Source organism: Bufo gargarizans, chromosome 3 (genome assembly GCF_014858855.1).
Source record: "Bufo gargarizans isolate SCDJY-AF-19 chromosome 3, ASM1485885v1, whole genome shotgun sequence".
In the NCBI taxonomy this organism is placed as follows: Eukaryota; Metazoa; Chordata; class Amphibia; order Anura; family Bufonidae; genus Bufo; species Bufo gargarizans.
In genome coordinates, this window is record NC_058082.1 from 212,534,682 (window position 1) to 212,561,972 (window position 27,291).

At 45.5% G+C, this 27,291-nt stretch overlaps 1 protein-coding gene across 3 annotated transcripts in view; it reads left to right on the forward strand.

Moving 5' to 3' along the window:
• The window catches only part of UXS1 (UDP-glucuronate decarboxylase 1), a 94,636-nt gene that overhangs the window by 31,688 nt on the left and 35,657 nt on the right, over nt 1-27,291 (forward strand). For all 3 annotated transcript variants that reach the window (XM_044284609.1, XM_044284611.1, XM_044284610.1), the window contains exons 5-9: nt 1,054-1,114; nt 6,911-7,091; nt 14,994-15,098; nt 19,285-19,344; nt 19,687-19,808. In XM_044284609.1, coding sequence (XP_044140544.1) covers nt 1,054-1,114; nt 6,911-7,091; nt 14,994-15,098; nt 19,285-19,344; nt 19,687-19,808 — 529 coding nt within the window. The remainder of the gene's footprint in view (nt 1-1,053; nt 1,115-6,910; nt 7,092-14,993; nt 15,099-19,284; nt 19,345-19,686; nt 19,809-27,291) is intronic.

Here is a 27,291-nt window from a genome sequence, read left to right on the forward strand (position 1 = left end):
GAAACGCCATACAGTTTTTGCTGGACTGGTTTTTTGACACCATGTCCCATTTGAAGCCCCCCTGATGCATCCCTAGAGTACAAACTCAAAAAAGTGACACCATTTAAGAAACTACACCCCTCAAGGTATTCAAAACTGATTTTACACACTTTGTTAACCCTTTAGGTGTTCCACAAGAGTGGAATGGCAAATGTGGATGAAATTTCTGAATTTCAATTTTTTGCTACTTTGCTTTACAAAAAGTGTAATATAGAGCAACCAAAAATCGTATGTACCCTAAAAGAGTGCCAACAAAACTGCAACCTTTCTAAAATGGGGTCACTTTTTGTCGTTTCTACTCTAGGCGTGCATCAGGGGGGCTTCAATTGGGACAAGGTGTCAAAAAAACAGTCCAGCAAAATCAGGGCAATAAATACAACAAAATGAGTTTTGTTTGGCTGTTAACCCTTGCTTTGTTAGTGGAAAAAAATTATTTATAATGAAAAAATCTGCCAAGAAAGTGAAATTCTGAAATTTCATCTCCATTTTGTATTAATTCTTGTGGAACACCTAAAGGGTTAACAACGTTTGTAAAATCAGTTTTGAATACTTTGAGGGGTGTAGTTTCTAAACTGGTGTCATTTTTGGGTGGTTTCTATTATGTAAGCCTCACAAAGTGACTTCAGACCTGAACTGCTCCTTTAAAAAGTGGGTTTTGGAAATTTTCAGAAAAAAAATCTGAATAAAGCAGTAAGATGTATTAGCTTTCTAAGCATAGAAAACCTATATTCTCAATATGGTAAGGATACAGAACTGAATCTTTCACTGGGTATAGAAAGACAAATCATTATCTGCTTGATCATAAAGAAAATTATGTAAATATGCTTTACAAACCTGTGATGAAAACGAAACCTAATTATTTAACTTTTTATGTTATGTACATGGCTAAAGTGGTTCAGATATATTGTAGCTGCAAAACTACTTGCATGATATAGTTTCCATTAGTATGTTAGCGAGATTTTCCAGTTGTGTCGGAGATGTAATTATGTGATTTTTCCCTTTTTTAAATCACAGCTTTACACAGAAATACCCTCCTGTGAAATTTCTATCAGAAAAAGACAGGAAGAGAATTTTGGTGAGTATAGTTGGTCTTCTAGCTGATCTACATGAACAGTTTGTGATGTAAGATAATGCTTTGCATACGGTACCTTGTATTTCTATGTGATTAACTGCCTGCCTAAAACCAATTCGCCCCTTTTTATTTTTTTTGTCTATAATCTCCTGGGTCTTTAAATACAGAGTTTGTGCTTTGTGAGGAAAGCTGGAAATGGAAAATAGCAGGTTGCGTATCACACTTTTCAACAGGTCATCAGTTTCCACTTGGGGAACCAAGAAATCAAAAGTGATAATATATGTGATCTTAAAAAAATATTTTTCGGTTTTTAGAAAAAAGGAAAATTTAGCATCTTTTCATTGTTTTACGCTGTAGGCTGCATAAGACCTCTTTCACACTACGTCGTCGTCGTCCCCCCCCCCCCCCCCCATTAAATCTACCTGGTTTCAGTCAAACCTTTTAGAAAAACTATTGTGTTTAATAGATACTTAGACCTTTGTAGAAATGATGTTGACTAAAGTGGAAATCTTTTGGGAAAACACTGATCCAGGAAGTAAAAAAAATGGATCCCCTTTAAAAAAGAGAAATATACACGTGATCCAATGCATAACGGATACAACAGTTTGCATTAGTTTGTCCCAAAAATGTTTGCATGCCCGAAGCAAAAAAAGTGGTATGAAAGATGTTGACTATGCAATCAGCATGTTATAGAACAGGAGGAGCACAGCAGATTGATAAATAGTTTTCAGTGATTTATGGTTATTCAAGATTACGCAAAAAGAGTTGTAGAGCAGCACAAACAGACCTTGTCGACCAATCCCGGAATGCACCAGCCGCGATGGGACCACAGATCCACAGTAGTCCGGAGAACAATAGAGGAAAAACAAGGATCACAGCAGCATATCCGGTGCGTCTTTTTATTGGAAGCCTTGAGAGTGCACACACAAGAAAAGTACGACGTTTCGGCTGCGCAGTAGCCTTTATCAAGTATACAAATGATAAAACTGGGAACCATAAATACTCTTAAGTGGCCACTCCTATATCATAATGGAGCCAATCACCTAAAGGCTCAACTCAATCAACACAAGTGCATAATTAAAAACAGCCCAAACACCGATCAGACTGTCTGTGACACATTATAATAAAATGTGTACCTGATCCATATTAATGTGTACCTGATCCTGGACGGCGGCACGCTATGACAGCGGCACGGTGACGTCATGGACATGCGCAGTACATTCAAAGAGACGGCGACTTGGAGCGCGAATACACGCTGTCACGGATGATCCCCGAGAATATTGAACTGTCCTCCCAATATTATCAATATTACTCTGCCTTATTGATCAGTAGGTCTATTAAACAGTAATTATTTCCCTAGGCCCCAGAACCTACAATTTGATTACTCAGAGCGTCTCCTTCTGTGTACCCAGAAAACAACATAGTCCTTTTGTTCAAGTCAGTCAATAGATGCCCAGCAGATAACGCAATTACAGCTGGCTTCCTTAGGTTGACAAAAGAGCTCCCCTTTCTGCAGAGATATCACAGCTAGGTGTGAAGACTGCACCTGGGGGGAGCCATTTGGTGTCGCTGCCATAAGGGTCTGTAAGCTAGCTTGCTGCAGACAGGCCGGCACCAAGGTTTCCCAGATTGCAACATGAATCTGAGATATGATTTTTACCTTTTTAAGAGAGACCATGCATCTTACGGACGTAAAAATTACATCATCGTGTCACTCAGAATTCACTGGACGTTTACATAGGACAAACATAACTCTAAGATGTGCCCAGGTAACGTTTATGGTGTTGGTAGCGTTGGTAGCTAGTCATTTCACACCACCTGCCAGGGCAGGTACCTGGCTGGACCGTAGACCAGTAGGCATTTATAAATGTGGCAGTTGTAAAGCCTGCCCTTTCTTGAATACGGCCAAAACTATTGTAGGATCCACTTCTGGCCAGACGTTCCAGGTACGAGATTTCATCAACTGTAGATCTAGGGGGTTGGTGTATCTGTGCCAATGCACATGCCCTCTGGACTATGTTGGGAAAACTACTAGAGAGTTCAGAAGGCGTATTCTGGAACATATCAATGATGTCAAAAACAAGGAAATTACTCCGATAGCTGTACATGTTAACGATCATCATGGTGGGGATCCAGGGTGTCTTCGATTCACGGCGCTTGAATTAATACATCCATCGCCACGCGGAGGGGATTGGGACAGGAGGATCCTACAAAAAGAAAGCGAATGGATCCATAGACTCCGGTCTCAATCCCCCCTTGGCCTAAATGAAAGATTGACCTTTTCCTGCTTCTTATAATCTGTTTTACTTACTGGCCTCTGGCCTATGCTAGCTATATCCATAATTCCCCCCCCCTCCCTCTCTCTCCCCCCCTTCCCGTTCCCTTTTCCGTATGTCCCTCCCCTGTCCTTTCCCTTTATCCTTGCAGCATATGGGCTCGGTTGGACATTTCTATCCTTTTGGACTGAGCCGGGTGCGTGAAGTACCCAAAAATTTTTTGAATATCACAAACGGTGTATAGTAAATGTTTCACCGTCATTTCTATCATCTCTCTATATATTCTATATCTATTATTACAATAACCCCTTGTCCTCATTATGGCCCTTTATTTAATCATCTGCCATCTTGATATCCTCTTTATCTATAGATTTATATATACTCCCCTCTGAGCATTAATCCTAAATAACAAAGTTACCTTCTATTATTCAGATAGTTGATTTCTATATTACTTATCTCCATGTATCCATCTCAATGGACTTACAAAAGCGGCTTTAAATTATCATTGACACATTGTGGCCATGCACTTATGCCACTCAATGTTGTTATATATATGTTATTGGGAGGATTTCACGCTCCCTTATTCGATCTGGCCCATTGCGCTCCAGTCTGGAACGCAGGGCTCAGTCTGGTCATGCCGCATTTAGACGCCGGGATCGCCGTGTGTTCCACGCTGGAACGCAAGACCCGATGACGTCAGATCCGGACGGCTGAACCGGATATCCTGCGGCGTGCGTTCCACAATGGAGCGCACGCCGTCACTAGTTCAGGCGTGCGAACCATACACCGGAGGGGGTCACCTATGAACAGGTGATTATATTTCTAATTAGAGGACCTGTATAAATCAAGGGCTACTTGGATCTGACCAAGTATTGGACCCTGGGAGGCTTCATAGGATCTGAGGGACTCATCTTCATAAGTAAGTACCCCTATTTTATTACAGCTAGCCAGGAGATGATACTTTTTGGGCATGCCTGAGATATATATACTCCTTTGTCATTAAGTGTACTTCAATTAGTGGACGGCCAGACCCTGAGGGGCCGGACTACACTATCCAGATCACCGTTAAAGGTAACTAGTCTATCAGGTGTTACTTTATATATGGGTATTGGATATTCCGCTGTGATCTTACCTATTACTATTTTTCTAGTATCCCATCATACTGGATGTGAGTCAAACAGACTGTGGACAACATTAACACAACCTGTTGTCTAGAGCACCACTATCTAGAAGACTGCCATATGTATTTTTTTGGCATCAACCACGATCACGTATGTGCTCTATATGTTGCCTTACTCTAGTGAGTGTTCTCCTATAATCTGATAGATGTTGGTGGAGGCGTCTCACAATAGTGGGTGTGTAACCTGTGTACACTTGAACGCATATATATAGCGTGTGTTATCTTTTTCTCTACAGATATCCACGGTTGATGGCCATATGTGAGGTGCACATGCCCGTTATATCAAGATGCCCGATTTTGCACCTATCCCTCTAGACCTCCCAGAAATACTATCTGGTCCAATTTCCTTTCTTTTTTAACTATATATGTCGTGTGACACCGCCTGCTAGACGGCTACTTTATAGGGATGCCAACATTGTTTGGGTCTCCACCCGTCTGACATGGTCTTTGCTTTATTATCCTTATTGGTGATTTATCTTATATGTATCCACCCCCTGATGATCCCATACGGTGGGGGAAACGCGTCGGGGCTTTACACAGACTAGTTCTGTGACATGATTGATTATCCTTCATTCGGTGTCCTTTTGTAATTGTAGTTTAGTTTATTGCACCGTGTACCTGTTGGTCCTCTGCATCAACAGGGCTGTATACACCGTGCATTGCGTGTTATTGATCTTCCTTGTCCACGCCCACACCAGCCCGCCACATTCGACCCTGACTCTTAATCACCTTACTTGTTAGGGCACATCAGGAGTGTCCAGTTAGGTTCGAGGACAGGGGGCCTCCACCATCAGGAGTCGCCCCTGGGCTCAGGGCCTAGTATTAGGGATTATAGCCTAGGGCTCTCTCCCACATCCCCAAAAGCTTGGTTATCTGGGTGGTCTGGTGTGGACCTGGACATTATATGGACAATGTGTTTGTTATAAGTAATATTAAACTTTAATCATTTATATTTTTGTTAGGGTTAGGCCTTAGCTGGACTTGACTAATTTTGAATACTTAACCCATCACTATAACTCCTATCTCAATTTGCTGGATGTTTATTTTAACGTTATGGTGTTACCCCATCATAGAACCAGTTATAATAGTAATATTTGGTATCCCTGAACTCCATATTTTGTGGGGAATGTGAATATGTGCTTGTTACTTGTGTACAGCGGAGACATCCCACGATATGGCACATGCCATATTTCAGAACTGACATTCACCTCAGGAATACAGCCTGCCCAGCAGGCGGACTCTCAATTCCCCGCCTTGATTCTGGGACCCTTTATAACAAAGACCTAGAATCTGCTAGAGGAGTTCTCCACTTTTAACAACACCTGAAGAGGGCCTCAGCCAGAGAACCTGTGGGCTGTAGGCATATTACACTGGACAAAGGCTTCTTGGACTTTACCCCTGCAACGGACATCTTTTCTGCGGAAACTAAGTATTTTCTTTCTTTTCTCCCTTTTGTTTATTGGACTATACTTTCCTTGATTATTGTGTTATAATTACTGTGCATCGTGATAATTTGTATTGTATATAGATATATAAAAATTACCTCCAAGTCATTTCTCTAGCCATATGCCTGTTTTCAAACACTGCAAAAACTTACCCTAGCCTCTCCGAAGAGAAAGCTACTCGGTTCTGTTATCTAGATAGTGGGTTCCTTGCTCCCATAAATTGCAAGGTGGTGGCAGCTAAATTACCCTGTGTGTGGTTCCGGTCCAGTTCGTCACACGCTTACTTGCGGTCAGTCGGCGGTCCACTCCCTGCGCTTTCAGCCTATCGACTGTACGGACTCAAGTTAGACTGTCGGTGTGCTGAAAGTGGCTGGGAGGCCTGTTTGCGGATTGACCACTAGGGGCACTGTGACGGTTTCGTGACGTATTGTGGCCGCGGCGGTCGCAGTTCGTCACACACGCGGCACGGTCAGATGCCATTTAATATGGATCAGGTACACATTTTTTTATAATGAGTCGCAGACAGTCTAATCGGTGTTTGGGCTGTTTTTAATTATGCACATGTGTTGATTGAGTTGAGCCTTTAGGTGATTGGCTCCATTATGATATAGGAGTGGCCACTTATGAGTATTTATGGTTGCCAGTTTTATTATTTGTATACTTGATAAAGGCTACTGCGCAGCCGAAATGTTGTACTTTTCTTGTGTGTGCACTCTCAAGGCTTCCAATAAAAAGACACACCGGATATGCTGCTGTGATCCTTTGTTTTTCTTTATGGTTGTTCAAGAAGATTGTTAGTCATGAAGAACGCCCACTGGGGCTCATATTGATTTTATATTGTCATTGGCCTTAAATCTTATTTATACATTTACAGCCTTATTTGCTATTGTCGTTGCAGATAACTGGAGGTGCTGGTTTTGTGGGTTCACATCTCACAGACAAACTTATGATGGATGGTCATGAGGTTACTGTTGTGGACAATTTTTTTACTGGTAGGAAAAGGAATGTGGAGCATTGGATTGGCCACGAGAATTTTGAACTCATTAATCATGATGTGGTGGAACCACTTTACATTGAAGGTAAACACATCCTCATTACCGGAGAAATTCCTGCATGTTCACTCTGACGTTTTATGGATCTTTCAGTAAGGGTCCATTCACATGGCCGATGTCCGTGTTTTGCACATCCGCAATCTGCAGACAGCAAAACAGTTTCGGATATGAAAAGCACAGACACCAGCCATGTGCATTCCGCATTTTGCGGACCGCACATCGCCGTCACTATAATAGAAATGTCTTTTCTTGTCCGTGGATGCGGACAAGAATAGGACATGTTCTATTTTTTGGCGGGGCCGTGGAAAGGAAGTGCGGATGCGGACAGCATTTTGCGGACATGTGAATGGAGCATTACTCTTCCTCCTTTTGAAGTAATACCTCTATAAAACCTTTTCTGTAGATGATCATTATAGGGTCAAAAGTAGGTTGACACCCCACTTAATTATTAAGTTCAGAGGTTTCAGCCGTACTCATTGCAGACAGTTTCATAAAATCAAGCACACAGCCATATACTCCATAGACAAACTTTGGTAGTACTGTAGTATGGGACGTAATGAAGACCTCTTTACAGGTGGCATTGTGAGAAGTTTCAACTTTGCCCTCAGTCAGTTTGTGAGATTTCTGATCTGCTGGTTTTGCTCCAGTCAACTGTAAGTGCTAGTATTGTGAAGTGAAAGCATCTAGAAGTACATTTCAGCCATAATGTGGTAGACCCTTCAAATTAAGTGTGGGACCCCCACATTGCAGCAGCACAGAACCCAGATTGTCAGGGTCGGGTGGGATATATCTGTGCCTGTCAGTCAGCAGGCAGGCGGGCGCTTCTTCACCTGTGGTGACAGCCCTTCCCAAGTGAAGGATTCTAGCTAATAATAATAATTTGTTAGACTCGATTCACTCATTCCTAGTTGGCACCCATTCTGTATAGTTGTCGTGTCTATGTATAGTTGTTGTCATGGTCAGATGGCCATATAGTGTACATACTTTATAAAGCTGTTTTATTGCTAGAGAACAGCTGATAATGAATGGGGTATATGCAGTTTGCCAAGGAAAAGGCTTAAAATTGAATATGAACCACAGTTCTTCTCGGCCAGCCGGTCTTTCTTCCAGACACAACAGCACACTTCTCCACAGGTTGTGTAAGGCATTATAGCTCAGCTCTATTCACTGGAAAGCCACAGTGTAGACGTCTGAGATATTGTTAGGCCAGGTTCACATGGCAAAATCCACAGCAAAAACATCATAATTAGTAGTTGAAAAGCACTTATTTTTTTTGAGTCTTAAGTATTTTAGAAGAGTGAGGTTTCTGCTTCCCCATTGCCTTGTTTGGAAAACCACCACCCAATCTGTTTCAAAGAAGTAAAATGTCACACAGCGTTTTTCATATGGGCTACTGAAAAAAAACCCAAAAAAAACCATAATGGTCATGTACAAAGTTTATAGGAAGCTTTTGATGGACTATATATAAATATATTTTACGCAGGCACAGTCTGTTTTTTGTTTTGTTTTATGCTGCCGAATCAGTAGCATATTTTGCCCATGTGAACATAGCCTTGATAATGAAGGGAATCTCCTCCGGATCTATTCAGATAGCCACTTGCGTTGCAACAATCTTAGAGTCCATTCACACAACTGTATCCGATTTTCAGTCTGCATGTGCATTTCAGTGCATCCCACACTTTTTTGAGGGCTCCATTGAAACATGCCTATTCGTGTCCACAAAAAATGCAGTTTGGACGCAGACCAAAACTACAGCTGTGTGAGTGCACCCTTACAGGGTGTAAAAAGAGATTGTGCAAGGCGCCCTGTCCATGTCACACGATTTCTTTAGCGCACATCACTTATTTCAAAGCCTTTTCTATTTTGATGCTTAGTTTATCCTTTCTTTATGTATTATGTTTATGCTTTTGTTTTATGTATGTTTCATTGGTTTACCAGCACTTTCAGTTCCTGCACATTTTTAACGAAACCCCCCCCCCCCCTTCACCGGCTACACATTTCATGTGGCTGCATTTATTTCTCCAAAATGTTTTTTTATACCAAATAAAATGTTGATAATTTAAATATATAAATATATTTCATTTCAGAGGACCAGGTCCCTAAACAATCTACCTTTTTCTTACTGATGATCTATCCTTTGGATAGGTCATCAGCATCTGATTGGTGGGGGTTGGACTAGGGACTCCTGCCGATCAGCTGTTTGAGAATGCACAGTACTTCCCACAGGCCAGTAAAGTCCTGGTTGTCCGACCCCTGCCGATCAGATGCTGAAGACCTACCCAAAGGATAGATCATTAGTAAGAAAAAGAGGGGTAACCCTTTTTAACCACTTCAGCCCCGCTAGGTGAAACCCCCTTCATGACCAGAGCACTTTTTACACTTCGGCACTACACTCCTTTCACCGTTTATCGCTCGGTCATGCAACTTACCACCCAAATGAATTTTACCTCCTTTTCTTCTCACTAATAGAGCTTTCATTTGGTGGTATTTTATTGCTGCTGACATTTTTACTTTTTTTTGTTATTAATCAAAATGTAACGATTTTTTTGCAAAAAAATGACATTTTTCACTTTCAGCTGTGAAATTTTGCAAAAAAAACGACATCCATATATAAATTTTTCGCTAAATTTATAGTTCTACATGTCTTTGATAAAAAAAAAAATGTTTGGGCAAAAAAAAAAAATGGTTTGGGTAAAAGTTATAGCATTTACAAACTATGGTACAAAAATGTGAATTTCCGCTTTTTGAAACGGCTCTGATTTTCTGAGCACCTGTCATGTTTCCTGAGGTTCTACAATGCCCAGACAGTAGAAAACCCCCACAAATGACCCCATTTCGGAAAGTAGACACCCTAAGGTATTCGCTGATGGGCATAGTGAGTTCATAGAACTTTTTATTTTTTGTCACAAGTTAGCGGAAAATGATGATGATTTTTATTTTTTTTATTTTTCTTACAAAGTCTCATATTGCACTAACTTGCGATAAAAAATTCTAGGAACTCGCCATGCCCCTCACGGAATACCTTGGGGTGTCTTCTTTCCAAAATGGGGTCACTTGTGGCGTAGTTATACTGCCCTGGCAATTTAGGGGCCCATATGTGTGAGAAGTACTTTGCAATCAAAATCTGTAAAAAATGACCGGTGAAATCCGAAAGGTGCACTTTGGAATATGCGCCCCTTTGCCCACCTTGGCATCAAAAAAGTGTCACACATCTGGTATCGCCGTACTCAGGAGAAGTTGGGGAATGTGTTTTGGGGTGTCATTTTACATATACCCATGCTGGGTGAGAGAAATATCTTGGCAAACGACAACTTTTCCCATTTTTTTATACAAAGTTGGCATTTGACCAAGATATTTATCTCACCCAGCATGGGTATATGTAAAATGACACCCCAAAACACATTCCCCAACTTCTTCTGAGTACGGCGATACCAGTTGTGTCACACTTTTTTGCAGCCTAGATGCGCAAAGGTGCCCAAATTCCTTTTAGGAGGGCATTTTTAGACATTTGGATCCCAGACTTCTTCTCACACTTTAGGGCCCCTAAAAAGCCAGGGCAGTATAAATACCCCGCATGTGACCCCACTTTGGAAAGAAGACACCCCAAGGTATCCAATGAGGGGCCTGGCAAGTTCATAGAAATTTTTTTTTTTTTCGCATAAGTTAGCGGAAATTTATTTTTTTTTTTGTTTTTTCTCACAAAGTCTCACTTTCCGCTAACTTAGGACAAAAATTTAAATCTTTCATGGACTCAATATGCCCCTCAGCAAATACCTTGGGGTGTCTTCTTTCCAAAATGGGGTCAGTTGTGGGGTGTTTGTACTGCCCTGGCATTTGAGGGTCTCCGCAATCATTACATGTATGGCCAGCATTAGGAGTTTCTGCTATTCTCCTTATATTGAGCATACAGATAATGAGATTTTTTTTTCCGTTCAGCCTCTGGGCTGAAAGAAAAAAATGAACGGCACAGATTTCTTCATTCGCATTGATCAATGTGGATGAAAAAATCTCTGCCAAAAAAAAAAATGGAGGGGAAAGGCGTCTGCCAGGACATAGGAGCTCCGCCCTACATCCATACCCACTTAGCTCGTATGCCCTGGCAAACCAGATTTCTCCATTCGCATCAATCGATGTGAATGAATAAATCATTGCCGGGATTTTTTTATATATATATATATATATATAAGTGTTTGCCAAAGCATAGGAACGCCGCCTCCTCCTCAGCTCGTATGCCTCGGCAAACGTATCTGTCACTGCAGAGGAGAAAATCCCGTCTTGCAGCGCCGCATACACCGACTTGCGTGTAATCTGACAGCAGCGCAATGCTTCTGTCAGAATGCACATCGGTGCTGCAGCTGGTCAATCGGTTGGTCCACCTGGAAGGTAAAAAAAAAAAAAAAGAAAAAACCAGGCCACAACGCAATAATTTTATTAACTTTGGAACAGAACATGTAACTTTAACTTTTGGAACTAAACATTAACCTGTTTGCTTACCTGTTTTTTTACCTTTATAGAACAAACCTCTCCTTCCCCATGGGTCAATGTGCAAAGCGCAAATCGCCCAAAGATGTGGCGAAGTGCGTTATGCGAAAGGAGACGTTTGCAGCAGCTGTGAGTGAATGGGCCCTAATAGCCCTGTGTGCCTGTCCTGGTGAGATGATCCCTATGCTAATAGTGTACCTGTGAGTGGTACTTCCGGAAACACTCTCCAAAGCATAGGGCAGGGTGGTCCGGACAGTCAGGACAGAAATAGCGGATGTCACGCCTTATTCCACTCCTGCTACAGACACGACATCTTTTTCGGGGTGACTGTTGGGTTGAGGTACCAGGAACGACATTGGGGAAATGTCGCTCGTGTAGACGGCTAACTACACTGGTGGTTGGGGCCACGGAACCTCCTGGATACAGGAGGTTCTCGATGATCTCTTCCTGAAATTTGAGGAAGGATCCAGTTCTCCCAGCCTTACTGTAGAGAACAAAACTATTGTACAGAGCCAATTGAATTAAATATACAGACACCTTCTTATACCAGCGTCTGGTGCGTCGGGAAACTAAATACGGAGACAACATCTGGTCATTGAAGTCGACCCCTCCCATGTGGAGGTTATAGTCGTGGACTGAGAGGGGCTTTTCAATGACACGGGTTGCTCGCTCAATTTGTATTGTCGTGTCTGCGTGAATGGAGGAGAGCATGTAAACGTCACGCTTGTCTCTCCATTTCACCGCGAGCAGTTCTTCGTTACACAGTGCGGCCCTCTGCCCCCTTGCAAGACGGGTGGTAACGAGCCGTTGGGGGAAGCCCGCGCGACTAGTTCGCGCGGTACCACAGGCGCCAATCCGTTCTAGAAACAAATGCCTAAAGAGGGCCACACTTGTGTAAAAATTGTCCACATAAAGATGGTACCCCTTGCCAAATAAGGGTGACAAGAAGTCCCAAACTGTCTTCCCACTGCTCCCCAGGTAGTCAGGGCAACCGACCGGCTCCAGGGTCTGATCTTTTCCCTCATAGACCCTGAAATTTGTGGGTATAGCCTGTGGCCCTTTCACAGAGCTTATACAATTTGACCCCATACCGGGCGCGCTTGCTTGGGATGTATTGTTTGAAGCCAAGGCGCCCGGTAAAATGTATCAGGGACTCGTCTATGCAGATGTTTTGCTCTGGGGTATAAATATCTGCAAATTTCTGGTTGAAATGGTCTATGAGGGGCCGAATTTTGTGGAGCCGGTCAAAAGCAGGGTGGCCCCTGGGACGGGAGGCGGTGTTGTCACTAAAGTGCAGGAACCGCAGGATGGCCTCAAAACGTGCCCTGGACATGGCAGCAGAGAACATGGGCATGTGATGAATCGGGTTTGTGGACCAATATGACCGCAATTCATGCTTTTTTGTCAGGCCCATGTTGAGGAGGAGGCCCAGAAAAGTTTTAAGTTCGGAAACTTGGACTGGTTTCCACCGGAAAGGCTGGGCATAAAAGCTTCCCGGGTTAGCGGTGATAAATTGTGTGGCATACCTGTTTGTTTCGGCCACAACTATGTCTAAAAGCTCCGCAGTCAAGAACAGCTCAAAAAATCCCAGGGCCGAACCGATCTGAGCCGTCTCAACCCGAACTCCAGACTGGGCAGTGAAAGGGAAAACTACAGGTGCGGCTGAAGTTGGGGACTGCCAATCAGGGTTTGCCAGCACCTCTGGGATTCTAGGGGCTCTACGGGCACGTCTTTGCGGTAGCTGCGACGGGGTCACTACTGCACGTGCCACCGTACCAGCTTCAACTGCCCTTCTGGTGCTCGCTACTTCACCAGGTTGTACGGCAGTGCTGGTACTAGGTCCAGGGAGGGCTGGGCTGCTGGTGTATGCCTCACCACGTAATCCGACAGCACCAGCCCCACTCTGCTGCTCTTGAAGCGGATCCTGCGCAACCTGCGGTCTAGCGACACGGGGCCGGGTACGCCTGGTGGTATCAGGGACCTCAGCCTCCTCGTCCGAACTTTGGGTCAGAGAGCCACTGCTTTCTACAGGTTCGTATTCTGACCCGCTGGATTCATCAGATGAGGGTTCCCACTCCTCATCCGACTGGGTCAGAAGCCTGTAGGCCTCTTCAGAGGAATACCCCCTGTTAGACATGTGGGCAACTAAATTTAGGGGTATTCCCTGAGACTACCCAAGAAAAAAAAAGCAAGCCTGTCTTACAAAGGGGAGGCCTAGCGAAGTACCGGAGGCCGCTGCGGTTGATAAAAAATATCAAAACTGATTTTTTTATCGCCGCAGTGCGTGTAAAGTGAATGTGCAGTGATCAAAAAAAAATTTTTTTTTGTCACTGCGGTGGGGCGGGTGTGGGCGAACGCACGTGTGGGCGACCGATCAGGCCTGATCGGGCAAACACTGCGTTTTGGGTGGAGGGCGAACTAAAGTGACACTAATACAATTATAGATCTGACCGTGATCAGTTTTGATCACTTCCAGATACTATAAAAGTACAAATGCTGATTAGCGATACGCTAATCAGCGAATAACGGACTGCGGTGCGGTGGGCTGGGCGCTAACTGATCGCTAACTACCTAACCAAGGGACCTAAACTATACCTAAAACCTAACGGTCAATAACAGTGAAAAAAAAAAGTGACAGTTTGCACTGATCACTTTTTTCTTTTCACTTGTGATTGACAGGGGGGATCAAAGGGTTAATTGGGGTTCAGGGGGGTGATCAGGGGCTATAGTGTAGTGTTGGTGTACTCATTGTGAAGCCTGCTCCTCTGCTGGATCCAACCGACGAAAAGAACCAGCAGAGGAGCAGGCAGCCATATAACAGATCATATTTACTAATATGATCTGCTATCTGGCACTTTGATTGGATTTTTTAAAAATCAGCAACCTGCCAGCCACGATCATTGGCTGGCAGGTTGCTGACGAAATACTGCTGTGCGAAATGCCGGCGCGAACTGCGCATGCGCGCGCGCATATTCGCGTCATCTCGCGTCTCGCGAGATGACGCGTATATGCGTGACTGTGCGCAGCGCTGCCACCTCCGGAACGCACATGTGCGTTAGGCGGTCCGGAGGTGGTTAAAGTTCAACCTTTTCAGCTTTTTTTTTTTTTTTTTTTGCTGAAAAACCCACCACATTATTTTTTATGATAATCGAATGGGGAATACAAGTGTCTTTTAATATAAAAAAAATCATAGAAGGTGTAGCTTTGGGCTTCATATTTTTTCAGTCATCAAGATGAGCATTGCCTGTGGGATCCTGTTGTTTTATCATGCACAACTGATTACTTAGAGACAGCATATTCTATACCAATCAGTTGAAGCTAACATGTTCCGAATTAATAATACAAAAAATGTATATTGCATAGTGGTCAGGAATAAAATAAAAATGCATCATTTTAGAGGTATCTTCGAATTAATATTGTCTCTTACATGTTTGTTTTTCCTCATAGTGGACCAGATTTATCATTTAGCCTCTCCCGCTTCTCCTCCAAATTACATGTATAATCCAATCAAGACTTTAAAAACCAACACGATAGGAACCTTGAACATGTTGGGTAAGTTTTATATAACACGATATATAAATTTGCATATCTGCTGTCCTTCTGCAGCCTTCCACTAGAGATCCTAGCTCTGTTCACATCAGAATTACTGGAGGGAAAAAATAGCGCGTTATTCAGGGCATTTTTTTTTTTTCTGGTACGGCTGGGTTCACATATGCGCTTTGAACTCCGGCAGTCTGTTCCAGCATAGGAACAGATTGATGGAAGTCACTGTATCCAGCATACATGCTGACTTTCGGATGGAAAAAAAATACCAGAAGCAGTATTTTTTTATCTGGTGAACAGCTGGCAAATATTCCGGAAAACAGCCGGATCCTATTACACTGAATGAGTGCACGGTGGTATGTGAACCCAGCCTAACATGCAGGCAGAGGGGTTCATCAGGCTCTGATAGTATCCGTCACAGCTTGAAGTCTGTTCTGTTCTGTGACAGGAGCAGAAACAGAGTTCTTAATGTAGATGTGAACCAGGTTGCTGGTGTAGGCTATTTCCCAATCCTAAGGGTAATTGCACACGTTAGGATTTACGTGCGGAGAATCTGCAGACGTTTGCAGGGCAATCCATGCGGACAATCTGCGTCAGTTGATGCGGATTTGCACATGGATTTGGTGCGTATTTTCCACATGCAAATTTTACTCTCCCTATAGAAGCGAATGGAGAAGTTTCAAATTCCTATAGAATACAATGTACATCCTGATGGTGTGCATTTAGCCTAAAGGGGATGCGTTGTCAGAAAATGATTGTTTTAAGGGTCACTGAGTATCCATAAAACTTTTGATATGTCATAGAGACGCATCAAGGGTTTTGAGTATTGAGACCCCCACTGATGGCCAGAACGAGGCAAGAGAAGTTCTCGCATATCACTCTCCTCGCTGCGGGGGACAGAATAGAGACAAGCCCGTAGACTTTCTGTTGAGTCTGTCTCTCTTCCCCTCCTGCACCGAGGAGAGAGAGTGCGTTATGTTAACACTTCTCTCTCTTTATCTCAACACTTGACCACCCACCAATAATAAAAACCTTAGGTATGTCTCTTACATATCCAAAGTTTTATGAAAACCCAGTGACCCTTTAAATCAAGTTTTTATATTAACAAATACTTGGTGCATCAATCCCATACCCTTTTTCAAGATCCATGATCATCACAGGCTTAAAATGCATCCTGACCTAGTACTACTTCTACACAGCTTAAGTTTGCTACAATGTATCGGTGTAAGAGCTACTACCCTAGCCGTCAGGACAGAGAATTTTACTCTATTGTGTGTTAGCTCACAGGTGTGTATTGACTGGATACATTGTAATAATTCCTCAGCCAGATGAAGTCCTTAGAGTTCTTCTGCCTCTAAATAAAAGCAAGAATACTTTTATCCACTGGTTGCAAGCAGAGGTATTAATGATTTACTAAAGCAAGAAAAAGGTAGAAAGTAGTGCATCTTCTCAGTATACAGAGATTAAAGGGCTTGTTTGCTGGCCCTGTTTGAATTCAAAATATCGCGCCTGCGCCGTACCTGTCTTTAATCGGCGCAGGCGCACTGAGAGGCGGCCGCTCCATCCTCAATGCGCCTGCGCCGGGTGTAGATGTGACGTCATCGGCGCAGGCGCATTGAGGATGGAGCGGCCGACAGAGCGGCCGCCTCTCAGTGCACCTGCGCCGATTAAAGACAGGTACGGCGCAGGCGCGATATTTTGAATTCAAACAGGGCCAGCAGAGAACGATCCCGTTCCCTGGCCCTGTCACTCACACAGCGGAGGGGGCGTCATTATGAGAGGAGGATGCGGCTGCTACCAGCAAGTAGCCGCCCTACTTGCTGGTAGCAAGGTAATTTACATATTATAAAAATTGCTTTTTAACAAAATCTACTGAACAAAAATGAATATTTAGCTTATGTATAGGGAGCTCGCAGTGTAGGGATTATTATTAACCCAAAAAAACAAAAAAAAAACGGTTTAGTGGGCTGACAGAAGCCCGTTAAAGGGACACCTGTTTAACTCTGTGTTAAAAAAAATTGTTTACATTTTTATTTTTCATTTTAGCAGTACCGTATACCATTAAATACTAAATATTGGACTTCTGTAGCAGTTATGACAAAAGTAAAACTCTTATATGGATAGTTAATTTGTCAGTTCGCTTCTCCTGTAAGTGAAAGATGTTATCTGTTAGTAAAATAGTGGAGTAGCAGAATTTGGATAACAGTATAGCTCTTTTGTTCTCCTGATACACCTAGATACATTTACTGACAGAAGAGTAATGCAGTTATCGGTGTGAGGCTCAAATTGAGTTACTAGAATTCTGCACAAGGGTCCTTGACCCAGGGAGTCAATGCTGTATTAGACAGCCCGATTCTGCAGGTGATTGTTGGGAATGAAGCGTTCACAATTGCCCGGTTACTTAATCCACGTGTACACACTGCATATCAGTATGCCTCTGCCCACAATTGACAATGTACTATGCATGCCCAGGCCCGGCGGTGATGCGTGGAGGCACCGGATCACGAATGGAGATAAGAATAACGCCACAAGGCTGGCTGGACAATAATGAGGGGAGAAGTCGGGTTCAAGTAAAGCTGGGCATTTGCAGCACACTCGCTGCCCCTGGGCACTTGCAGTAGCTAATTTGCATATCTTTAAAGATGCTCTGTCACCAGGATCAACCCTATTAAACCAGACAAACTTCCTGGTAGGGCTCATCATACTGATTAAAACAATACCTTTCTTTTGTCTGTGTGATAAACGACTGCTGAGAAATCTGCATTTTTATTGATATGCAAATGAGAATTTTGAGCACGAGTCAAAGCCGAATCCTTTGAGCACGGCTTTGTAACACCCCCTGTGCTCTGCAAGCACCCCCCTCCCTTTGATTGACAGGGCTAGACATCAGTCTGAGGGCAGAGCTGTGTGCTACTAATATCATATCACTATATACTATAGCTTCACCACACTGAGATCTGCTCAGAAAGCTAATCTACATGTTACTGGTTTATTCCCACACAATCTATTAAACAGACACCTGTAATGTGTGTTGGCTTATAAGCATAGAAAAAACGCACATCTCTGTGGGGTAATGTTATAGCTTGGTGGTTAAGTGATTAGTTTTGCATGTAGAGATCCCAGGTCTGAATCTTGGGATAGACTTGGAAGTTTTTTTTTCCCCGACATTTATCCCATAAGAAAAGTTTCTTTTAGAAAGCTAATAAATATTACTGGTTTATAATCATCATATTTTGAATAAAACAGTAATAGGTTTTATAAAAAAAAAACACACCACTATTCTCAATATAGTAAGGCCTTATTATTATGATTATTGATTATGGTTTTAAATAAGAGAGAAAAAAAAATTACAAAGAAAATGTACAACTCTCCAAGGACTCGAACCTGGGATCTCTACACACAAGGTAAACCATTATACCACTAAGGGTACTTTCACACTAGCGTTGTTAGAATCCAGTAAATCCCCCCCCCCCCCCCCCCATATCAGATGGAAAATGAATGCGTATAAGGGAGATGGGAGAGAGGGCCGTCAGCCACGAGCCTTTGTGGTCAGCCTTAAAGGGGTTGTCTGAGTTAAATAAACACTCGGGAAAAGGCCGGAATTAAGAAAAGAAGCCATACTCGCCACTTTTCTCCCCTGCCTCTTCTAGCACAGTGCTCCAGTCCTGCCCAGCTGACGTTTTCTTCCTGGCTGTAGCGGTGATGTTCACGCACATAGATCTCTATGCACTGCAAGAGATCTGTGATTGGCTGCAGTGGTGAGGTGGTGTGCATGGAACGTCACTGCTGCAGTCAGGACGATGACGTCAGTGGGGCAGGACTGGAGCCCAGCACCAGAAGCTGCAAGGGAGAAAAGTGTTACCGGTAAGTATGGCTTCTTTTATTACTTGAGACCATTTACAGCTGCTGCCTAAGTGGTAAAGAAAACGTATTTGAAAATTAGTTGGACAAAAGAACTTTAGTCCTTGAGCCATCTGTCTATAAGAACTTTCCCAGTAGGACTGTTCGCCTTCCCCCAGTATAATTGAATATACGGTCAGCTTGAAGGACTGTAATGGGACTAAAGTGGACTAAAATGTGGAAGGCTGCATAGGCGAAAAAATTATCTGATGAACATTCATTCAGCAGTTTTTTCAGACATTGAACTCCGAAATAAAATAAAATTCTTATTCTTTTATATACTTGTCTTTTCTAGGATTAGCGAAGCGTGTTGGAGCTCGGCTACTACTGGCGTCTACTTCTGAGGTCTATGGAGGTAATATTGTGAAATTACATTGCAATATCTTGGTAGATTTGGTATTGCATTCACAAGCGTATTGCTAAAGGGGTTCACACTTGAAATCGCTTTCAACATTGTTCCTGCGTCTCATAAATTGTTAACACAATTATCCCTGGTGTCATGCTGCAAAGCAAAAGATAGAGCCAAGACTGTAGGAAATTATGCAATACTTGGTTTAAGTCATCTTTGACCCTTCATATTATATTGATTTAACGGTTCCTTTCTAAGCATACAGTCTAGATTATGCGTATTAATCTTTGATGTGATTACATTTACTTAGAAATAACGACTAAGCTTGTCTTTCATTTACATAATCAGATCCAGAAGTACACCCTCAAAATGAAGACTACTGGGGACATGTGAATCCCATAGGCCCCCGAGCTTGTTATGATGAGGGGAAGCGCGTAGCTGAGACAATGTGCTATGCATATATGAAACAGGTTGGTTGTCTTATTATGTATGCAGAGTAATCTGTAATGCGCATTGCCTGTTCTGTAGATATTGGTCAGACTAGGGATGAGCTAATCGACTTTTGATGAAACATCCGAAGTAGATTTGCATAAAACTGTTTCCTTACTGTACGGAGCGAGCAAAGTTAGAATGAGCCGAAGTTATTACTTTGTGAAGTCTTGCGAGACTTCCCGTAATAACTTTATAAATTGGTTTCTACTGTAAAAAAATATTTACTGAATTCTGGTTCGGTTCCAAGGTACCACTTGGAACCGAACCCAAGTTCAGGAAGTAGTTTTTTACAGTAGAAATCAATTTATGAAGTTATTACGTAAAGTTTCGCGAGGTACCACTTGGAACCGAACCCGAGTTCGGGAAATGTTTTTTCTCGCCCAGTTTCCTTGGGGGACACAGAAGACCTTGGGACACAGAAGACCTTTGGTATAGCTCATCTCCATAGGAGGCGTGACACTAAGTGAAGACTGTTAGCCCCTCCTCCACAGCTATACCCTCAGCCTGGAGAGAGAGACTGCCAGTTTTTTGCTTAGTGTCCAAGGAGGCAAGACACTCCCTGCTCTGCAGGGCTGTTTTCTCCTTTATTGTTTTAAAATTTTTGATTTTTACTTTTTCTTTTCTTTTTGTTCCAGAATACGGGACAACAGAGACGCACATGACCTCTCTGTTTCTCCCGGGGTTGAGCTGCGCCAGTGCCGGTCATCCGCACTGCTGCCTCCCCCACAGAAGGCAAGGTGGACCAGGGCAGCCCAGCTCCCCTGCATCCCGCCAGCGCAAGGGTCGCCTGCACGCCAAGCCCCTCTTCCAGCGTCCTGCCACTACGGTGCCAGTAGCTGAAGGGGCGACCCTGCTGGAATGGACCGAGGGTGAAGACATCTGTGGTGAGAGAGTGGCTTCTCCAGCCCTACGTCCCCTCCCTCCCCGGTCTCCTGCGTGACTGACCCCCATACTGGTAGCCTATCCGAGCAGAGTGGCTATAGGGTGGCCCTGCTGGACCTAGGGTGGTCCCTGGGGTGCCGCAAGGCGGCAATCTGCTCCCTCTCTTCCCCGCCATAGATCATACCGCTGGTGCAGGACGCGCGCAAAGAGGGGGCGCTTACCGGTGCGCTGCTCAGGACCTGCTGCCGCTCCTGACGGCATGGGTAATCCTGGGCGCCGCCAAAATTTAGTCCAGGCTTCGCGGCCTGCTGGCCCGCACCATCCGGTGCTCCTTCCTCGGGCCCCTGACTCTTCCGGGCCGCGGGGTGGGCACCCGCGGTCTGCATTGCATGTGCGCACTATGCTCTAACTAGGCCGGCCGACCATCCGTCCGGTTGGCCGGACGCCGCAAATTTGGGCCCAGACATCGCGGCCTACTGGGCCGCACTTCCACGCTCCTCTCGGGTCCCTGATTCTCCCGGCTGCCGGGTGGGCTCCCGCAGCCGGCATTGGATAGCGCTGTGTTCCAACAGGTCCCGGCCGGCCGTCGGTGCATTCCGGCCGGCCGGGGCGCTGCATAGTTTGTTCAGGCTTCGCGGCCTGCTGCGCACTTCCGGCGCTCGGGTTGGGCACCCGCGACCGGTACGGGGGCTCCCGCGGCCGGCTTAGGCCGGCCGATACTTTAAATACTTGCGGCCCCGGTCAGCCGGGCGACGCTATAATTTAGGCCCCGGCTTCACGGCCTACTAGGCCGCAACATTCTGGCCTCTGGGGGGGGGGGGGCGGGAACTCTCCAGGCGCGGATTCTTCCCGCCTGGAGGTTCCCCCACCCCCAGGGGTTCGCTGCGCCGCCCCCAGGCCAGATGCCTGTTAACCCTTTGGGTACTGGCCGGCTCCTGAGGGCCTGTACGGCCTGTGCCCCTGTATGGTGGCCCCCTTTCTGCCTCAGGGAGGCTGTAATATTAATAAATAAATAATAATGATAATAAGATAATAAAAAAAAAAAAAAAATACTATTATTTTGTTTTAAATAACTGGACTTGTGGGCTGCGCAGGACGCGGCAGCCTCATCATTCAGTACTGCTGTCTGTATGCATGCCCCCCTCTCTTAGGCGGTGTGTCGTGTTCCCCGGCCGCGGCGCCTCCCAGGCGTTTTTTCTAGCCCTCTCCCGGGATTCGGCGCTTGCCAAGTGCATGCAGATTTTTTTCTGACCAGACTTCGTCACCCACTCCAGTTCTGGTGGCTGCAGGTGCATGACCCTCCTTCCTAGGCGGAATACTGCACTCTCCCTGGCTGCGGCCTGGCCTCGTGCATGATCCCCCTTTTCTAGGCGGACTGCTGCACTCTCGCCGGATGCTGTGTTGGCCATATGCACGACCCCCTTCCACAGGCGGGACGCTGCACTCACTGGATTCGCTGCCGGCTATGTGCAGGTGCTGGCCATGTGCATGAACCCCTTCCATGAGAGGTATACTGCACTCTCCCAGGATAAGGAGGTATACTGCACTTTCCCCGGTTACGGTGCCGGCCATGTGCACGTTCCCCTTCCATAGGCGGAACACTGGATTCGCTGCCGGCCATGTGCATGAACACCTTCCATAGGCGGAATACTGCACTCTCACCGGATACGGTGCCGGCCGTGTGCGTGAACCCCTTTCATAGGTACACTGCACTCTCACTGGATCCGTTGCAGGCCATCTGCATGGCCACCACCCCCCCCTTCCGTGGGCGGTGTGCTGCACTCTCACTGGATTCGCTGCCGGCCATGGACATGTCTCCTTTCCTCAGGCGACATACGTGCACTCTCATCCATGGCGGCGCTCTCACTGGATGCGTGGCTGGCCATGTGCATGACCCCAACATTTCTGGGCGGAATACTGCACTCACTGGATGCGTTGCCGGTCATGAGCATGCCCTCTAACTTAGGTGGAATGCTGGCACTTCCATTGGATACGGTGCTGGTCTTGTGCATGGCCCCCCATTATTCCATGGGCGGCATTTTGCACGCTCACACGATCCACGGCTGTCCTTGTTTATGCTGTGCTGGACTGGTACACGTCCCCCTTCATTCGGTGTTGGGTGGATTTTTGCACAATCACTTAATGATAGAATAACCTGTGCATGCCCCCTTTCACTAAAGTGGACCTTCCTGCGTTCTGCTGGATATGTGCGGCCATGGGCATGGCCCCCTTCTGGGCGGAGTATGGTATGTCCTACCTTTCCGGAGTAGGTACTGGCCTTGGCATCCTCCCCTTTTTTTGGGCAGGCCTCTGCAGTGGTTGCCAGGTACATTTTCCCCCTTTTCTGGGCGGACTGTTTGCGTTCCATCGCATGCCGTACTAGTCTTGTGCATGACTACCTTTCGGGTTGCACTTTGCACTTCCATTGTTCCGGTTGGACTCTGGCTGATTCTTCGCTGAGTGACTATTTTTTGCAGTGGGCGGACTTTCTTGTGCGCTCTATCCGTTGTTTGGGCCGTGTATGCCTTCTCCTCCCATAGGTGGGTTGGCCTTCTCACTGCTTACGGGGCTACTTGTCCGTATGCCCCCCTTTATCCTGAGATGTACTTTTTTCTCTTGGGATATGGTGCTTCCAGCAAGCCTTGCACTATTCTCTAAAGAGCTCATTCGGTCCAACTGTGTGGGCCTGAGGTGGTGTCCAACAAACAGCAGATGAATGCCCAATGTATTCAAAGGTATATACCTTTTTTTATAAGTAGACGGGCTCTACTTGTTCGCTACTGCACCTAGCTGGGTGGTACTCATTCCTTTCGTGGCCCTTCCGCCCGGGGTGTGTTCGTGGTCCCTAGATACGTACCCATTCGTCCTCCCGCAGCATTGTTCCCCTGCGCTAGTGGTCACATGCTCGGGAGTGCTGTTGTCTGCAGCGCCTCTCGAATTCTTCGTTGGCTCGTGCAGGACTGCGATTCCCTTGCCTGCTGCAATTTCCTCCTCTTCGGATGCAGTGTGGTATGAGTCCTTCCTCTTGGCGCCTCTGCGCTTCTGTTTGATCTGCTGCCAGGTTCGGGCTGCTATTCTCTGGAAGGTCACCCAACTTCTCTTGGGTGCTCGATTACCCAGGTCCGGAGGACCTCCGCCTTGGGTTCTCCAAGGTATTCGCCTTCTGCGAGGCGGTGGAGCCGGGCGTCTCTCAGTGTAGCGGGTTCTGCTTTTCAGCTGGCCTATGGCTTCCCTGTTGCCCACTCCTCCTCCTTTCGGTTGGAGGGTGTTATGCCGGCCTCTGTCTCCACTGCCTTATCTCGCCGGCTTTGTTTGGCTCCCGCTCGGTACGGATCACTCCGATGTGGCTTCCCGCCGGACTTCAGAGGCTGTTCTTTCACTGTCCTCCCCTCTGGGGAGAGCATGGTTGTTCATGTGGATGGTTCCGGTGTTCCTTTTGGCCTCGTGCTGTCTCCCTGGTTCACACTGGCTGTATTAGCTGTGTGCCTATTTACCGAGTCTACCGCGTGCTGTCCTCCCGCTGAGTGCAGATTGCATGGTCCTGCTGTAGACTTGCCTTCTTGATAACTTGGGGGGACTACCTTTTTCGATCCAGATTGTCCTTTGATCTCCCACACCGGGGCTGTACAACGTGGTTACATCAGCATGGACTTTTGCCTGTCTTCTCCTGGTATCTGGCGGATCCTTTGGGTTCTTTCCATCTGTCCTCTGCTCCCCCACTCGGGTGGATACGGGACAACGTTGTTCGAGGGCCGACGGGGCTAGTTTTGTCGACCCTTCTGCCCGTGTTACTGGTCTGCGCCTGATCACATTGGGTTTTCGCCCGCTTGCCAGGCGACTCCAGCGGGTTCGCTACTGTCCACTCCTGGCTGTGTTTCGTCCAGGATCTGTCGTAAGGCTTAGGGTTTTTTTGTATGGGGTTCTGTGGGAAGCTGTGCATTCCCCACTCTGAATTTCTCTCCCCATGGTTCTGTCTTTTACTTGGGGTGTCAAGTGTCGGCGCTGTTCTTCCTCTTCCAGCGTTCCCGGCCCTCTGGGCCTGCCAAGACCTTCTTCCTCGGAGTGGCTCTTTGGTTCCTCTGTACTGTCCTTCGGTACCGCCCTGGGACTATATACTGAGCTCTCGGCGCTCCAATCTTGTCCTTGGGGCCGTTACAGAGGTTCTCTCTACCCCTTCTGTCCGGTACGGTTGTGTTCTGTATCAGTCGTGTCTCTGACGGGTGCCGGAATGGCCCTTTTTTTGTTACGAGCCTTCTGTCTTTTCCAGGACAGGGCTGTTCTACATCCCGTTTTTCTTCGTTCCTTCCTTCCTTCCTTCCTTCTGAAGGTGGTGTTTGCCTTTCGCTTCAACACCTCACCTATTTGGACGTTGTTTGGGCCTTGCCGTTTTTTTACTTGGAGATCTCCGACTCTTGTAGATGTTCGGCCTCTTGGGTTTCCAGGAGGTCTGTGCATAGGGTTGACGGACTCCAGGGTGGTTGTCCTCCGCTTGCTCAGATTGGCTATTGCTGAGGTTTCCGCACCAAGGGCAGGATTCTGTCTTGGTGTCACCGTTCATTTCACCAGAGCGGTCGGTGCCTCCTGGGCCGGAGGCATTGGGCTTCGGCCATGCATTTGGGCAAGGCGGCCACAGGTCTACCTTGCACGCCTTGACAAGTTCTACAGGGTGCATACTCTGACTTTGGCAGATGCTGCCTGCCCCGCCTGGGTTTGCGGGCGGCGGTTCATTGATGCCTTTCGGGTGCTTCACCTTGGTGCTGTGGTCCCTCCCCCTTTTGGACTGCTTTTGAACGTCCCAAGGTCTTCTGTGTCCCCCAAGGAAACTGGGCGAGAAAACGAGATTTTTGTATAACTTACCAGTAAAATCTCTTTCTCGCTCTTTCCTTGGGGGACACAGCACCCACCCATTCATTGTTTTTCTCTGTACGGTTTCCGAGTTTTTGTTACCCGTTGGGTAGTTGGCTTGTTGGTTCCTTGTTGGACTTTGCCTTTTCTCACTGCTTGGACACGCAACTGGCAGTCTCTCTCTCCAGGCTGAGGGTATAGCTGTGGAGGAGGGGCTTAACAGTCTTCACTTAGTGTCACGCCTCCTATGGAGATGAGCTATACCCAAGGTCTTCTGTGTCCCAAGGTCTTCTGTGTCCCCCAAGGAAAGAGCGAGAAAGAGATTTTACTGGTAAGTTATACAAAAATCTCGTTTTTTTAAAGTAGAAATCAATTTATTAAGTTATCATGTGAAGTCTTGCAAGTAATAACTTCGGCTCATTTGAGACAATACATTCTAATAGAGCACTCGCTCCGTACAGTATTCAAAAAAAGTTTGATGCAAATCGACTTCGGATGTTTCATCTGAAGTCTATTTGCTCATCCCTAGGTCAGACCACTGTTCAGAGAAGAACAGTTTCATTGTTAAAGAGGACCTGTAACCTGACATGTCTGTTATAGTAACTCCTTGTATTCCACAACTGCGGCCTTCTCCGACTCTTCCTAGCCCATGAGGCATCACGTTCATCGGTCACATGGCTTAGGCGCAGATCAGCCCCATAGAAGTGAATGTGGCTGAGCTGCGATACCAAGCACAGCCGCTATAAAATGTACAGAGCTGTGCTTGGTAAGCAAAGAGGAGACTGCGGCACTACTGCGGGTGCCGGTGCCTTCTCAAACAGTTCATTGGCAGGGGTCCTGACACCCCACCGATCAGATGCTGATGACCTATCCAGAGGATAGGTCATCAGTAAAAAAATTAACTCTGAAAACCCTTTTTAAGGGAATGTCTCAGTTCAGCAAACAGCATTTATCACGTAGACAAAGTTCATACAAGGCGCTTACTAATGTATTGTGAGTGTCCATATTGCAGTGCTCCAGACTAAAAAAAAATATCAAGGAGCCATTCGCTCCTAACCTGAAAAAATTTAGGAGCCAAATTAAATTTTTTGGCACCAAATTTAAAATACATATAATTACGGTATAATAAAAAAAGACATGTATTACCTAGGGTTGTCACGATACCAAAATTTTGATTCGATATCATAAAAAAGTATTGCCATTCGATACTACAAAGTCTTGTCTCCATTTTGTAATTTTAAGTCGCATTGGCGACCATTTTGGTCGCCATCTGGAGCCCTGTATTGCCTCCTTTGCTGGCCTGATAAATTTTTTCCATCACATTATACACTGCTCGTTTCATTGGAAAAATGAATCCATCATAGGCAATATGGACAATCACAATACCTTATTAAGTGCCTTGTATTAACTTTGTCTACATGATAAATGCCATTTGCTGAACCAAGACAACCCCTTTTAACCCTTTCTACCCCGGAGGTTTTTTAGTTTTTGCGTTTTCGTTTTGCGCTCCCTGTCCTCCCAGAGCATAACCTCTTTATTTGTCTGTTCACATAGCCATATGAGGGCTTGTTTTTTGCAGGATTAGTTGTACTTTCCAACGCCATTATTTAATATTGCATATGATGTAGTGGCAAGCGGGGAAAAAAAAATCAAAATGGGGTGAAATTGAAAAAAAAAAAGCAATTCCACCACAGTTTTACAGTTTTTTTTTATTTACGACGTTCGATGTGCGAT